Below are 17,331 nucleotides of genomic sequence, written 5' to 3'. Positions count from 1 at the left end.
AGTCTTCGGTATGAGTCTTTCATCTGTGGTTAATTTTTTCAAACACTGTAAGGGGAATTGCTTTTTATATTTCCTTTTCAGATTATTCATTGCTTGTTTATAGAAACACGATCATGTTGCATATTGATCTTCAAGATACTGCTCTGCTGAATTTATTAATTCTAAAAGCTTTCTTATAGATTCTTTTGCATTTTCTGTGAGTGTGATCATATCATCGGCAAATAGAGATAGCTTTCTTTCAAGTTGGGTGCCTTTTACCTCTTTTTCTTGTCCAATTTGCCCTGCCTCCCAGAAGCATTACTATGCTGAATGGCAGTTGCAGAAGAGAACAGGTTTGCATTATGCCCGACCTGAGGGGAAAACTTCCAGCTTTTTACCACTGAATAAGGTATCAGTGCAGGGTTAATTTTTTTTTTTTTTTGCATAAATGCTCAGACAATTCAGTAGTAAAACAATAGTCAGTTTAACAAATATTATAGCAACAATTGGATACTCACATTCCCCAAAATAAAAATAAAATAACTAGATGCTGACTTCATCTTCTAGGTGTATAAAATTAATTCAAATTGTTTTACAAATCCAGATACAAAAGTTAAAAATGCAAAACTTTAAGGGGAAAAGAGTGAGAAAAATCTTTGTTACATGGGTCAAACAAAAAAATTTTAAATGATGTATAATAGGAAAATCTTGGTAAATTAGAGTTCATACAAATTAAAATTATTTTTATTCTTCAAAGCATATCATGAAATAAATGAAAAAAGAATGAACATAAGTTTTATCTCAAGAATCCGTTAAATCAACAAGAAGACACACAGCTCACAGAATGCGGGCCATGGTTTGGAAACATACCTTGACCAAGGAAATGTTCAAATGGCAAAAAGTTCACATGAAAACTCCTCAGCAGCACGGACCCCGGGCAGTGCACGTCAGAGCCATGGCGACTCCGCTCGTGAACTGACGTGAGGGACAGCACGAGTGGGAAGTGCTGAGGGACAGGGAAACTGTGGGCCCACAGCTTACAGCTGCAAATGTAAAGTGGCACAGCCACAATGGGAAGTTTCTTTACAAAACCAACCAACAAACAACTCTTTACTTTCAGGTGTATCCCCAAGTTTAAAATATGTGAGTCTAAGCCAGGTGTAGTGGCACATAATGCACTCCCAGCTCTCTGGAGGCTGAGGCAGGAGGATTGCAAGTTTGATCCCAGTGTGGACAATTTAGTGTCTTAGCAGGACTCAAGATAAAAGTTCTTGTAAAAAATTAGAGCTGAGGATATGGAATGTAAAGGTCCAGTGTTCATTCTCAGTGCCACATAGATAGGCAGATAGATGACAGATGATAGATAGATAGATGATACATGATACATGATAGGTAGATGATAGAAGATAGGTAGATGATATATAAATAGATGATAGGTAAGTAGATAGATAGATAATAAGACAGGAAGAAAGGAAGGGAAGGAAAACCTGTGTCCATAGAGACATCTGTAACCTCATGTCCATGGAAGGACTATTTGCAAGAAGCACCAGGAAGAATCCACATATTAATTCACTAATGGACAAAAGGCCAGTGTCTACCCATAAAGTGCTACCTTATTCAGCAACAGGAAGAACAAACTCCTGAGATATGCGGCCACATGCATGAAACTCAGAAACATTTTACTAAGAAAAAGAAGCTACTTACAAAAGCCTAAGTCTTGCAAAAAGCCTAAACATTATACACTTTTGCTTGTACAAAGTTTCCAGAGAAAGAAAAATTACTAGATCAAAACCATAGATCTTGTTACTCAGGGCTAGAAGAAGAGATTGGCTGACAAAAAGCACAAGGAACAGTTTTTGAGTGACAGAAGTGCTCCACGACTGTGTTAAAATCCTTTTGCACAATTACAAAATTACTAAGATTCATCAAACTACATGTAACATAATCAAACTTGCATAAATTAGCCTTCCATAAAGCTGTTATTAGAACCACCAGAGGCCCTCTGAGAAGCAGGATAAAGGGGAAAAACCATGCAAAAAAGCTGACCATAAACTAAAGAAAAGCATAAATGTGAGAAAAGTGTCTAGGAGACTAAAAAGGGTGTTATGCATGGCAGCAAAGATGTATGTGGTTGTTTGTGTCCACATGGATTTACACGCACACGCACATCAACAGAGGTCATAGAGGAAAGCTTAGGACAAACTGGAAAATCACTCACTAGGAAAGTATGCAAAGATAGAACTATTCGACACCAGCTTGCTGCTCTCTCTCCCTTCAAGGAAAACAGCTATCATTCAGGAAGCATGAAACTAACACTGGTAGGAAAGAAATGATCCACCCCATAGGGAAGCATATGGTCAGAGAGATTCTAGCTATTTTATTTAAATGCAATTCTTCTGCACTTTGGAAATTATATTCTACATTCCACTCTGATTTCCCACCAATAAAAAAGGTGGGGGGGGGGGAGTCACAGATGGCTCCTAAAGAAAAAGAAAATACAGCAATAGCCATAATCTCCCAGGTCCCAGCCTATGACGAGGGGCGCCGAGAGGCTTTTCAATGTTCAAGGAAAGTACATAGGTGACAGCTGGTGGACAAAGACCAGGGCCAGCCTGAGGTGGTTCACAGACCAAGGACAGGGAGTGCTATGCCTGTCCCACCCTCATCCCTGCTGCTGCTGCGTGTCGATCAAGGTGAATGGCAAGGAAGAAGGCCCCTCATGTTCCATCCACATCTAGTGCCCCCTGCTCCCCTTCTACAGCCTGGGTCTCGCTTGGACCACCCCTGAGGGTAGAACGCTGTCGCATGGTCCTTTGGTGAGTCCCCTCTGCTGTGGAGCTTGTCTTTACACTGTTCAGTCAGTTTTGCTAAATGACAAAGCTAACGCAGTAGTGGTGACAGCCACACAAATTGAGGAGATGAATTCAATGCCAAAGATCACAATTTTATTTTATTTTTATTTATTTATGTATTTGTTTATTGATTTTGGTACTGGAATTGAACTCACAACCTCACACTTGCCAGGCAGGTGCTATGCCACTGAGCTACGTCCCCAGCCCAAGGAACACAATTTTAGAGACAGAAAAATCACAAATAATCTATGCAGAGATGGAAAATTATGAATGCAAACGGTTTTAGAATTATAACAAATCCAAACACTTGGAATGATCAAGAATGTTCCTTGCAGAGAAGGAAAGACTTAACATATAAGCATCTCCTGGAACCAAGAAATGGAGGTCAGGCTTCCGTGTCCCAGACATCACCTCCCAGGTGACATGAGAGGATGCACCAAGAAGGGACATAGGCTCCAATATTTCCACACAAAATCAGTGGCAGAATCAGCCCCAGATCACTCTTTATGTATGGTTTAAGCAAGACCACCAGCACTCTGTATAAACGAAGAGCTACAACTCACAGCCAAAAGGAGTGCACTGGGATTTACACGGCTTGCCAAGGAATCAAACACAGCATGCACGAAGGACTAGCGATGACTAGAATCCAGATTTGTGTTTTGACTGCATTTGCACACAGAGCTGGGTACGATACTCCTTCCTCACAGGAAATAGAAATGGCCTCTACTGAAACTCAGAGGATTTTAGACTAAGATCCAGATACAACATAGGACACTGAAAAGCAGCTGCCCAGGAACAAAAGCAGATGATATCCGCTGATTCTGTGCTACTCCTCCCTGCCTTTCCTGCTTCGGAGGCCAGTATTCTGCTGCTTCTCCCTCTCGCCCTCAGATGTGTGCAGCATGCCGGGGTGTGCTGGCCGGCGGGACCTGTCAGGACGCTTGGCGCTGCAGGGCGCTGTGACTCCTGACAGTCTCGGGAACCCCAAGGAGGAAGTGAGTTGCACAGTATGTCATAGAAGGCTCCTTACCACATGTTCCCAGCAGGAATTCCTTAGGAATGCTGGGAAAGGTAAGGACATCTGATCTTGAAGTAAACACAGAGAAACCATCATATGTCATGAAGTCACCTGGCAGACAGCAGGTGACCTTGAGAGGTCAATGGAAGACACTGGAAAATAGCATCGAGAAGCCAAAAGAGAAGCAGTGCAATGTTTTGCTTCAAGGAATTAAAACTGTAAATAGGAGAGATGCTTACACAGAGAAGAAAGAAATAGACAAGGACAATTACTGCAATATCTGTAAGCAATTAATAATGAGATAGTGTGCATAAAATTCTGGGGAAATAAAGAATATAAACTTATAGTAAGAAGATGACCTCTCCTTGTTACAGAAAGTTACCTAGAAATGAGTGGCTTTGCATGGTACAGTGGCTAACCATTTAATGTAACCAGTGCCGCCCTGGTTTTGCCCTTGAAAGCCTCATGTCCTGAGAAATCCATCAGTCTGGAGAAAACTGGGATTTGATCACTACTCTGGTAATGTAAGCCCAACAAACCATTATAAAGTGCCTGTTACAAACATAATAATTTCACCATTTCCAATGAATTAATCAAAGAAAGGCACAGACATTTCATGTAGTATAATTTTTAAAATTTTAAACCAAATTCCCTACATGGCACCCAGTCTGTACAGGGATCCTAACTGGAGCAGGAAATCCCACCTGGGCCAGGGCCCCCCATGCCAGCGGTGCACAGACTCCACTTACTTTTGCTGCAACCCCACGGGTTGTGGACGTCCAAGTGGCTCGCGCCGGGAACGCAGGCCTCACACTTTGTCCCTGTGACAAACTGTTTGCAGAAACACTGGCCCGTGACCAAGTGACAGGTTTCATTCAAGGCTCCTGAGAGATGACAATTACAAGGCTGACATCTGAAAACAAGACAAACAAACCATCAAAGAGCGTAGCATTTTGATTAATAATGCACAGTGTATGTTACACCTATCAACAGCATTGTGCGGTAGAAGGCTCGGTCGCAGCCAGCAGACTGAAAGAGATGCTGGAGTGAAATAAAACAACACCAAACGGCTATTTATCAAATGCTGCTCATGATAAAAACCGCACGAAGCCTTCCCTTTGAAAGCCAGCTGAGGGTTCCTCCAAAGTATTCTTTATATGTCTTTATACGCTTTCTGGGGCAGTTTGAATACCAGTTGTTCAATTAATAATTCTGCAGATCTTACTATCTCCTAACAGCAGCTCCTTTGTCAGCTAAACACTGAAGTTACATCACCCGTGTAATTATCTTTTCAAGTAACTCTCCAGTTGCAAAGCAGAAAGCGGGGAAGAATCCTCATTACTCTTCCTAAGAAACTTTAAGTTCTGTACTGGTTTTATAGAGACTAAATTTTGTTAAACACTTTAGGAAGACAGGCTCTAGTATGGTTGATGCTGTAACAGGTATTGTATTTTATTTTTGTATTTCATATATTACTATCCAGAATACTTGGGCATTAATTCAGAGCAGCTGGAAATGAGAGTATTATTTATGTGGGCAAAGATGGTAATGATATTAAAGGAATGAGTTGAAGTCACTGCAGCTTAGGTTTCTTGGGACTAAAGCCATTTGTACAAGTAAGACCAGAGACACTTCTGATGGCAGATATTGCAATCTATTTCCTTAGAGTGGATTGACCATGCATTTACCCTAAGCCCATAGCTTAGGGTAGGTTAGGATCAGCAATTTGGGTGCCATGAAAGTATGAGAGAGACAAAGACAAGAAGAGAGAGACACTGAAGCAGGGACTCCTCTCCTGACACACTGAGACAGCCCCACGGGAGCCGCCCAGAGGTCCTAACAGAGACGCTGATGGAAGAGTGACTTTCCCCCACTGCAACTTTTACAGTGTGCTCTCCCGGGTAATCATTCCGCATCCTTCCAAAGGCTGATAAAAGCCAAGGCTGCCAAATAAGCTTCAAATTTGTTTTATGGACTAATGTCCCCTCGAGAATAAATAAAGTACAGTTTCTCCTGAAAACCAGCGGACTGTTGCTAGCCCTTTTTATTGTCGTGATGAAAAGACATTTTTCCCCCTACAAACAACTATATTAGGTCTTTTATCTGTACACATTCTATCAGAATTCCACTTCAAATAGATGTTTTGTTGCGGGGAAGGACTAGAGCTGAAGGAAATTGGGCATTGAAATTAAAATGAAATTATAACAGCAGTGAAAGACTCGGTTCTTAATTTCATTATATGCTACAAGACTATATTGTTTGTAGGCATTTAATGTAATATTGGTGAGCATAAACGATAAGAAGAAAGCCACTCTCAGCATGTGTATATGTGTGTATATGTATTTATAAATCAGTACACCACTCCTAAATAAACGTCTCTTGAGTATTTTGATTTTTATTATCGTTCACTCATGAGACAATCACACGTATTTTGCATACAGTGCATTTAGAGTAATAGGTTCCTGCTGTATCGCCATCCCTTTGCTTGATGTAGTTCTGTTTTCCTCCAGCCAACGGCTACACACATAACTCGGAGTCAGCTATGTCAATATCTGTGGCATATTAAGTTCCGAATCCAAATGGAATGAATATATCACTCCATAGGAAAGCATACACTGTTTGAGTAATTAAATGTGTCTATTCCTGATTTTATAGTCTCTTCTTCCAGCCATTGTGATATTGGACGTATCTGACTTGTTATAATTGCTTAATATCAGTAAGAGTGTTTTCCCCAGGCACAGTTCTTTGGAGGAGACTTTTCTGAATATCTTAGCTTGTTTCTAGCCCAAAGGACACAAGGGCTGATTTTGTAATTAAGGTTTAAGTAAAATGATTCCTTTAAATTTCTCAGCCACTCAAATGTAATTTCAAATATTTCCAAGCCTCTTTAGCAAATGAGGTACAAGCTTGATGTCAGTTTATAAGTTATCCCTCCTCCAGAGTGCCTCCTAAATGAAATATATTTCACGTTTATTAAAACAAAATTATACGTAATAAAGGAAAAGACATTTTAAGCTTAGAAAGAGAAACACCAAACTAAGATGAATTGTGATATTGATTTTGCCAGGATAAATGGTTTTTGTAATATTAATATAAAGAAACCTTTATTACACCGACTCTCTTGGTACAGTCAGAGCTTCTCCGGCAATCTGTTTAAAATCTTCATTTTTCATCCTTATGGGAAAACCTCACTTGCTAAATGGATTTCATAAAGCATAATCTGTCAAGATTTATATAGATAAATAATTTGTGATGTTTATTGACCAGTTCATTACGATAAACAAAGCAGAAGTAAAGCACCACTCCTTTGCCAATGCAGGGCCGAGAGGGCTCCGCGGGGGCCCTGATGTGACACAGAATTTACTAGATACAATGGGAAAGTAGATGATTTGCCCCTGTCTCTGAAATCTCAAAATTCATACAGTTTCCTGAGAGTCTGTTTTTCGGTTGTAAAAATCAGAAATGAGAAAACTATCCTAATCGTTGTTAAAGATTCACGGAGGGAATGGTTTCCAATAACGCGTGTTGCTATAAAAACTTCTTCTGAGGGAGAATTGCTACAGGGGTTCGGGGCGATGTTCCACCAGATGGAGCATTCTCTCGATGTTTCTCTTTGCATGCTGCTCTTGGGTGGGGGACCTCAAGTCACGGCCACCCTCAAGTTGATTTTAACATTGATGGACATAAACAGCATTCGCTAAGGCCCAGTCATATCAGGACTGAAACAAATCCCTGGGAAACTGGGATGAACACCAGAGAGCGGCTCCTGCTGCGAGGGAGACCACAGCCCACCGTGAAGCAGGAAGTGCTCCACTCATTGATGAAGACGTCCACTCTCTCGGGGCATATAGAAGGGCAATGACTGAAGCTGGGGGCCAGGGGAGCAGAGGGAAAGGAGGGCCAGTGGAGCATCACCAACTGGAAAATCCAAAATTGAAGATGCTCAAGATTCAAAACTTTCAAACATCGCTATGATGTCAGGAATGGAACATTCCACACCTGGCCTGCTGTGATGTCTCAGGGTCAGAACACAGGCACTCTAATAAACCCTGTAAAAGCTCGTTTGTCAGACAGTCTGTCTGTCTACAAATATAAAGAAACCTACGTTTTGACAGAGGTCCTATTTTCAAGCCATCTCTTTACATACTGTATACGCAAATACTTCAAAGTCCAAACATTTCAAGATCCAAAACACTCTGGTCCCAGATATTTCAGATAAGGGATAATATTCAGCTTATTTCAAAAGAAATGTTGTAAGAGATACTTGGGATAAATTTTAATAGCTGGATAGGAATAAGACAAACAAATCAGGAAGGGAAGGAAGTGGAACAGATAATACAGGAGAGGGTGTGAAATTATAAACCGTTCAGAAGTGTCAGATATTAACTCGGAATGGGAAGTGATGGCAGTAAAAGCTGGAAAGGTAAGAAGTGAGACATTGCTACCCTAGGCAGTGGTATGGACCAGAGGGAGAAGGAGCTAGACTTCAGAAATTGATAGGACTGATAATAGGGGGTGACAAATTGAAAGCAGAAGGGAACATGGGTGTGGAGATATTCCTGGCTTTCTAGTTGGCTGATATCAAAAAATGAAGGAGGCAGAGACCCCAACTTACAGAGGGATTTTAGCTAAGGATCATTAGAGGATAAACAAGAAAAAGCTTTCAGGCACCTTGGAGAAATTGAGACAAAGAATTTCTTCTCATCAGGTCCCAGCTCATAAGCTACCACTCCTTGAACTGGAATAAATGCAATTATTGTGAATAAAGCACTATAAAATCTTCATATTTAGGAGGGGACATCAGATACAAATCTAAATGGGACTTGTAGTTTCAGTGACAGTTTAGCTCATTTGAGTGTTTTCCATTGGCATGACTGTGCCCTGACTATGGTCACCTCCAAGGAAGAGACAGAACTTCTCACAGGCTTCCCGCTGCTCACACTCTCTGAGAACAGAGCCTTCTGGTCCAACCCCATGCTCAGGCTTTAGGCGGGAGCAGGGCCACTGTGCAGGAGCTTGGCTTTCCCCTGGCTAAGAGCATGTTACCTCTGTAGAAGAGGTATGGATGGTCTCACTGGGCTGAGTTCTGGGACCTCACAGCCTGCTAACAGCATCTGCAGTCTCTTGGAGCTGAGAAACAAACTCTAGCAGCTTTTAGGGCTTTGTTGTCAATTTTGCACGCATCAAAAGACTCACAGGGCTCATTGAAGAGGAAGTGGGAGGTGGGCCATCCCACCTAGAAGGAAGGGAGAAGTTAGCATACCCAAACATCTCCCTCTTGGGACGCTTTCCCAGGCATGCATGTGGGAGCTCATAAAAACTTGACCTAAGCAGTGACTCCCATCCCCTCATGCAACGGTGACAACCATATCAAGGAAGGTGACAATTCTGCCTTCTGGAGAAGAGCTTACTTTGCAAGGTTTATATCTGAGTTCTTCACCTCCGTCATTGCTGACACTACGCATAATCACAAAAATCACTCTGAGATATGACAGCATGGTCAAATTCTTAAAGTGCTTTCAAGTAGAAGAGAGATTATATTTATTCTCCATGGCCCCAGAGGCAGCCATCAGACTAGGCACAAAAGTCACAGGGGCAGAAACGTTTTGCTCAACCTGGAGAACGCATTTTTATCTGTTTTAAAATTATAATTATTGCAAATAAGTCTGTACTGTTTCATGAGACCATAGGATTTTTGATTCACATCTTTTTGGAAGAGTAGTTAAGTAACCATTTACCAGTTACTCTGAAAGTTGATGTATGCAGCATATAACAAGAATTACTTTTAAGGCTCTTTCCAAATCTATAGAGATAAGATTCTATGATGCTTAGTGAGATTAAATAAATAGCCCAAAGGCACAGAAAATCTAGTTACAGGGTCTGCAATCTTTATCTACAAAGGAGCAGACAGTATAAGTACTTCAGGGTTTTGAGGGTCACCCTAGGTCTACTGCAACACTGTGCTGAATCTACTGCAGTCAGAGAACAGCTATGGGCAATATATACTGTACAAACATTTCTGTTCTCCAATAAAACTTTATTTAAACACAGGTGGCAAGCCAACCTCAATCCCCAGGCCATGAATGATAGAACACAGGTATAGGAGGCTGAATCATGGCCCCAAACAATATCCAAGTCTTCATGTCTAAAACTTGTGACTGTGTGACTTACATGGCTGAAGAACTTTGCAGATATGATTAAGGATTTCCAGACAGGGAGGTTATATTAGATGATGTAAGAACACCCACTGTAATTACCAGGGATATTACACAAGAAGGTAGGAAGTTAAGAGTCTGAGAGGAAGAACGTAAGGATGTACGTGCAAGTCAGAGAGGAGAGGAAACATACTCAGGTGGCTCTGGAGACAGAGGAAGGGTCCCTGACTTACAGGACGTGGTGGCCTCTGAAAGCTGGGAAAATGAAGGAAATATATTTTCTCCTGGAGGGTATAGAAGAAACAAGAGGCCTGCTGAGCCCTTGGTTTTAGCCCAGCAACACTAATTTAGGACCTCTGACTTCCAGAATCATAAGACAATAAATTCTTGGGGTATTAAGATATTACATTTGTGGCAATTTATTACATCAGCAATTGGAAGCTAATATACCTGGTCCAGTAAGAAAACCAAGCTGGACCCTAGATATCCTCGTGTCCAACACTGCCTGCTTGCTCTCACCTCAGACTGGCCACGTGCTTCTCTCAGATGAAAAGAGACATTTCTGGCTGGATCATCTACAATCTGTAGCAAGGGAGAATATACGGCTATGTAGCTGTGGGACATTGCAAAAATGTCCCAACCTTCCCCTCTAGGTCTGCTTCTACAGCAACCTGTATAACTGCTTTCCCAAAATGCAGTCTCCTCTCCACTCCTAGTTGGAGCTGGTCTTGTGATTTGCTATTATACATAGAGTGAAACAAAAGCTAGTGTGCATGGCTTGTGAGAGTAGTCTTCCGAGTAGCTTTGCATGCTTCTGCCCCTTCCTGAATCTCTCTCTCTACCTTGTGAATTCGCCCAGGCTAGATGTACAGATGAGGAGAGGCTTGAGGCACCCAGATGACAGCTAGCTTTCTCTCAGAGAGCTACAGAGAAGCAAGAATCAAAGAAGTACACTCCTGGAAGTTTCCTTATCACATTGAAAAAGGAAACCAGTAGCCAGAAAGTTGCCTGCCTTACTTTGAAGTCATTGATCTAGTGTCAGAGAAAAGGCCAGTTGAGCTTAGCTGCTAACAAGCATGTGAAAAATGAGCAGATCAAATCTAAAGCATGGATTCAAATATGGAAGGTTTGTGGTAAAACCAAAACCATCACATAACAGAGAATTTTCCTAGTGGTTCAGAAGTCTGAGGCGTTAGACCCCTGGCTGACCTCGCACCCTGTGTTACAGTTCCATGGGTATCTGCTGGTAAATAGGACGAGTGGCCATAGTCCTGGCTCAAAAAGTTTCATGAGTGTAGAGAACTCATCCCAGAGCAGAGTCCCGGGGAGTTGTGGGTTGTGGATATTACGTATGAAAAATAGGGCTCCCCCAGGACTGGAATCGGTCTTGGGAAGGTGGATTCATGGTCATCACCAGCTAGATATTGGCACCAGGAAGTCAAGTGGAGTCATGCATGGGTCTGAGACAAATTCAATGTGGCCCACTTTTGGGTTTTTTTTTTTTTTTTTTTTTTTTTTTGTCTTTTTTCCTTTTTATCGGTACCGGGGATCGAACTCATGACTGCCTGCTTGCAAGGCAGGCGCTTATGCCGCTGAGCTAAATCCCCAGCCCCCTGTGGCCCACTTTTGATGCACTGTTTTGGGGTTAGACAAGTACAATATACACATTTATACACACATATGTAATTGGCTTTATTGATTTTTTTCAGGAGGCAGAATTATTTGCTTCATCATTTTCAATACCGATTAAAGCATGTTTCCTTTGTGTGTCAGATGCAGGAGGAATAATACCTGCATTTGGATCAGCTTTTTAAAAGCTGATCCCCTTTTACTGATTGCTGACTTTTGAAGAATGAACCACTTGGATAAAACAGGTAAACCCCTTCCCAGACTGGCCGCGAGAAGCCAAAGCTCTGCTGACCAGTTTGGTTGTTGTTTTATATTGTCTCCCTGAAAGTACAAGAAAACTGTAGAAACAAAGCAAGAAAAGAACAGAGCAAACAACGTTCTGGTCAATAAAGAGAGCCTGGGATTGAAAGGGCTCTGTGTGAACTTCGTGTAGGGATAAGATTCAAATAGTTTTACCTTTGCCTGGCACAACCACAAAACACACTTTTGAACTGTAGACTTTTGAACTGTAGACTTTTGAACTGTAGAAAATGAATTTGTATTTCTAAGCAGCTACCTCAGTATCTATATTCAAGGGAGATTTAATTGTTTTTAAATGATTTTTCTGTCCCTTTAAGATTCTTAACATCAGAGCATAATTATTTTCCTATACAGTGTGTGCAGACTCATTTAGACCACGAGTGAACTTTTCCCACTAAGTATCAAAAATTTCTTCAGCAAGATGAGGTCCCATATATTTTTGCCATCTTTGAACCCATTTTCAAAATAGCAAACGTTAGTATATAAATACAATAACAACCAGCAGTCAGCAACGACAGTAAAGAACACTATCATTCAAAAACCAGAAAACATAAAAAGGAGAAATCCCATTTTTATCCCTTCTCAATGAAGAGTCAATGTATGAACTCAAGCAATTCTCACTGTCACACTCTGAAGTATTTTTCCTCTATGACCTTCCGGGCGGGAGGATTTTCTGTCTAATGCTTACCAATGGTAAAGTGAAAACAGACAGCAAAATTCATCAGTGGAGGACAAGGGTCAGCTCAAAGCACAAGCATCCCATAGCACCATGTTAGTAAGAGACAAATCTTCCTGAGTAACTTGGACCCCAAATGGCCATGGGAAGCTTTATTCTTTCTATTCTTTGCAGAGGGTTTTATATTACACATGATGGCTCTGGGTTTCCACAGTTCCCTCCAGCAGCAGCCTGTGGATTACTTTCTACTTAGTTGCAAAACCAATGCTGCCCAAACTGGGAGGATTTGCAGCCCCACTCCAGCATGAGTGGTTCAAACTAGAATGGCTATTGGATGATTTACCACCTTTATGTCAAGACGTTGGTGGTGTGACGTGGCCTGAGACATTTATTTTTATTATAAGGGAAAATGAAAACAGTAATCTAAATATGAATTGTTGGATACATTAAGAACAGAATACATGACAGATACAGAAATTCAGATTGAGAATCATTGATTGGCCAGAGTAGGGACTAAGTTTATTAATATGTATATAATTTTTGAAATTGTGGGTATAGATGCCGTGGTTTACAACTAGATATTTCCCCAAGTATCATGTGTCCTTTGGTGGGGTTTTGGGGAGCTGACTGTTTATTCACTGATGAATTTATAGCCGAGTAGACATCGGGAGGTGAAGCCTGGTTTCAGGAAGTGGTCGCTGGGGCAGAGCGTGGAAGGTCAGTTTTCCTTCTTCCTCCCTTGATTGCTCTCTGCTTCCTGCCTGCCCTGCTCAGAGCTGTTTCTCCTCTGCCACACCCCTCTGCCACATCACCCTGCCTGGGAGCCAGGTGACTCAGGACTAAAACCCTACAAACTCTGAGGCAAAAATAAATATTTCCTCCTTAAAGTGGTGAACCATGGATGTGTCTGTTGAATGAGGCATGGTAAACAGGTGTGCTCAGCAGAAAAGGAAGCAAAACGAGGTGAAACCAGAGAAAAGGAAGATTTTAAGAGACACCAAGGACAGTGAACTAACTGGCACACTGAGCAGCTGGGGGTCATGACCAGGAATCTCAAGACAAATTTGCTTTGGTCTCTCCCTGGCCCATTGAAGGTCGCATTGCATGGGTTAATGTCTCCATCTTCCACCGAGAGATGAAGTAAGTCGGTCACAGTACCTCTGGTCTTTCTGTAGCAACAGAGAGTTCTAGACTTACCTTAAACTGCAAACCACGGATTCAACTCAGAAAATCTCATGCCTAGTCTTAACTGAGCCAAGTCAGCCATCCGATCTTTCCTTAAGGGACAGACATGTTAAAGAACAGACTTCTCTCCTTCCCAGTGAGGACCTGGGGAAGTTGCCCGGGCAGAGCAGGGTGCCTGGTGGTCCCTGCTCCTTTCCTTGCCTGCCTCTTCACTTGTTCACCATCTGCGAGGGCTTGGCCCTCCCTGGCTTACACAACCAGGGTGGTCTGCAGTCACTTGCCCTGTGTGTGTTTAAAGCCAGCTTTTCATTGCAGAGGGAGTTACCTTGTGAGCATTCCCCTGGTTTCTATCCCAACACAAAATATCTCTCCCCTGTAGTCTGCTAATAAGCTGCTTATAGAACTTGCAGCCTGTAGCATTCTGGGTTCTTCTCTACCCAGCCCACCGAGCCTCCAGGCTACACTCTGCTAGCAACTGAGACCACCGCCTATGTCTCCCTCTCCTGTGTACCCTGGGGGGCCCTTTCCCTGATGAGCTTCGGGAGTTGGGGTACACAGAGCATTCTCTTCTGTCCAATCTGCCCGGTCCTGGTCCTGCCGGACTGTCTCTTCTCATGCAGATGGACATCTGAGCCTTACCAGCCATAGGGGGGACTGCATCATCCTTCAAGGGTCCCCAAGACCTCTCCAGGGGAAGCCTGTCCTCTGGTCTCATCCCCCTCACTCATTTCTATCCATCTCATATCTTCATAGCCCTGTCCTTGATTTGGATGCAAGCTGTGAGACCCATCTAACTAGTTCTTGGCTGTCTCCACTTAGCAGGTTCAGTAGATACGCATTAACTCCTGTGTGGGCTTACTGATGATGGGCAGAAAGTGAAATGAAAAGAAAGCACACAAACAGAAACAAATCCACTCCTTCTAAACATCAGTGAGGATGAAGAGTGAGAGACGCATTACCCGCAGGTCTCCAAGAGGAGGCGGACAAGGAAAGGGCTGGGGTAGTGGTGAAGACCAGGTTTATAGACAGTCACCATGAAAGAAGAGAGACGGAATAAAAATAAAGGGAGGAGCTGATGGAGGAAAGTCGGGAAGAAGGGAAGAGGCGATGAACAGGAGACAGAAACAGGAGGGAAACCCAAGGAAGCTAGCAACAGGCTATTTTTAGAAAATAAACTCTGTGCTGGTTTCTGAAGACAAGATAAACAGCCAGGAATGTATGGAAATGTTGGAGGCAGAGAGGAGATAACCTAGAGGTCTTCATCTCGGGTTCTGTTTTGTTCATGAGGCCAAGGGCAGGGAAGGAAAACTGAAGTGACCTTAAAGGGGCTGAGAAGTGAGGCGTGGTGGTGCACGCCTGTAATCCCAGCACTCGGGAGGCTGAGGTAGAAGGATTGCTGCAAATTCAGGCCAGCCTGGGCTACACAGTGAACTGAGGGCCAGGCTGAACTGCAGAGCAAGACACTGTCTCAAAAAGATCAAAACAAGAAAAGAAAATGAGGGGCTGCTGAGAGGAAGCAAGGAGAGGGAGCCTTCTCAGCCAGGCGTCAGGAGGCCCCAGTGTGGGGTCTTCCCCTAGTGTCCCCAGGCTCCAAACCCCAGCATGGACTGTCCTGGAGCTCACATATCAGGGGAGACCGTGACGCCAACCTGTCTGCTCCAGTCAGGATGAAAGTGGTTTCGCCCAGCTTGGGAGGAGACAGCGGGGGATGATTCAGTGAAAAAGACCAGGTAGGGAGATGGGACAGAAACTCAAAAAAGTCAGGAAGCAGGCTTGGTGACAGTCACGGGACCGGAGAACTGGAGGTCATATGTGTTTCCAGAGCAGCATTTCCAGGCCTAGGAAAGCTGAGAGGCAGAGAACTGAGGATGATCCTGAGTGAGAATTAAATGGACAAGGGCAGGGAAGTGCGTCAGCAGGAGGGAGATATCTCGCCATGCTGACAACAGGCAGAGAGGAGATGAAAAAGCCCGCAAGTCCTTCTTCCTCACCATGACAAACCCCTGACTTAGCCAGTTCACACAGAGAAGAGGCGTCTTTTGCTCCATTCCTCAGATTGCAGTCTGCTGCCCACATGGCCCAGGATGGCAGAGCTTGTGCTGGAGCAAAACCACTTCCCTCTGCCCAGGGCCAGGAAGTAGAAAACACAGTGGGGGCAGCATTGCAGCCCCAGGGCCCTGAAGGGCGCCCCCTCTACCTTGGGAGGCCCCGCCGTCCAAGCCTCTGCTCCCTCCCAGCAGCACCCAGCTGTGGACATAGCCTTGGACCTTAGATTGCCTCACTGGCTTGGGGGTCACTTTTCTGTCCACCCTGTGAGCCAGGGAAGCACTCCAGCATTGGCTGCAGACTGAAAGGTCAGAGAACATGGCTCCATAAACAGTGCCTTGTGCTGGGGAAGATAAGTAGGAGAAAAACACAGCAAGGAGAATGGGCAGCCTTGAATGGAAGAACACTGAAAGGTGGATTTAATCCCAATACTCTGGGGGAGGCTGAGGCAGGAAGATCGCAAGTTCAAGTCCAGCTTTGGCAATTTAGCAAGCCCTTCCCTTACAACTAAAAAAAGTCTTAAAAAAATTGACAGGCAAAGTAGTTCAATGAAGGGAATTAGGTTTCACTTAAAGAGTTACGTGAAACTCTATGAATCAACTCAGTGAGCGTCGGGCATGGAACAGAGGTTTTGGTGATAACTGGGAGGAAACCAGGGGCATCACAGAGCAGAACGAGGTCAGAGAGGATCACAAATGGCAAGAGGGATGGGTGTGCTTACTGGAACAGCAGCCGGCCAACCTGAGCATATTTCTGGGGAGCTAAGTGTGCTCAGAACTAAGGAGAAGACAGGAAATTTAAAGATACAACTGACCAGGAATGAAACCAACCAACCCAAGATGGCTAAGTTGGCAACCAGGCAGAGATCTCCATAGGAAGGAGGTGGAGTACGTAGTAACTGTGTTACTGAAACCCTCTCAGGTGTTCTGAAGCTGTTCAGGCTGCTACCATCTTTCCAGAAAAGAGAAGAGCTCCCAGACCCCAGGTTGTACTTCTCCAGTAATTAAACCCAGAGCCCTGTGGCTTTCCATATTTGTGTCCAAGTTGTTTTAACAAATGTTTTCAAAAACCTTCCCAAAGTTTCTTTTTTTCAAAATCAAATTGAATTTCAAAAGCAACACAAAATGAACCAGCTTGAGTTACCTGCCACAATTACCTCATCACCCCATCTATGTGGGAATGGAAGTGCCTAGGAGTGAGCTCATAGACAAACCTGGGTGGCTCCTGGATATAAAGCTGGCCTAGCGTGTGTGCCTCCCTGGGTCTGATCACAAGCATCAAAAGACACAGAAATAAATAAGAGAGCCCTGATAATCTCAACCTTTTGAATAACCAGCCATGATGATGTTTTCTGAACGAGTATTTTTTGAGAAATAGATTGGGCTGAAGTTCTATTCTGAATTCAGTACACATTAGCAGCTTGGAGCCAGGAACACTAAAGAAGTGACAAATAACGGTCTGAACTTTAAGCAAGCTCACAATCTCATCAGA

The 17,331-nt window shown here is 43.3% G+C and overlaps 1 protein-coding gene across 4 annotated transcripts in view; it reads right to left on the bottom strand.

The window, feature by feature from the left end:
- The window catches only part of Ush2a (usherin), a 658,323-nt gene that overhangs the window by 484,151 nt on the left and 156,841 nt on the right, over nt 1-17,331 (bottom strand). For all 4 annotated transcript variants that reach the window (XM_063236705.1, XM_063236706.1, XM_063236707.1 and 1 more), the window contains exon 15: nt 4,599-4,762. In XM_063236705.1, coding sequence (XP_063092775.1) covers nt 4,599-4,762 — 164 coding nt within the window. The remainder of the gene's footprint in view (nt 1-4,598; nt 4,763-17,331) is intronic.

The sequence above is a fragment of the Cavia porcellus genome, unplaced genomic scaffold (genome assembly GCF_034190915.1).
Source record: "Cavia porcellus strain 051 isolate PalLab524CR breed Dunkin Hartley unplaced genomic scaffold, mCavPor4.1 scaffold_26, whole genome shotgun sequence".
Taxonomy (NCBI): domain Eukaryota; kingdom Metazoa; phylum Chordata; class Mammalia; order Rodentia; family Caviidae; genus Cavia; species Cavia porcellus.
The sequence above is the reverse complement of the archived record's forward strand: the minus strand, read 5'-3'. Positions and strand labels throughout refer to the sequence as shown.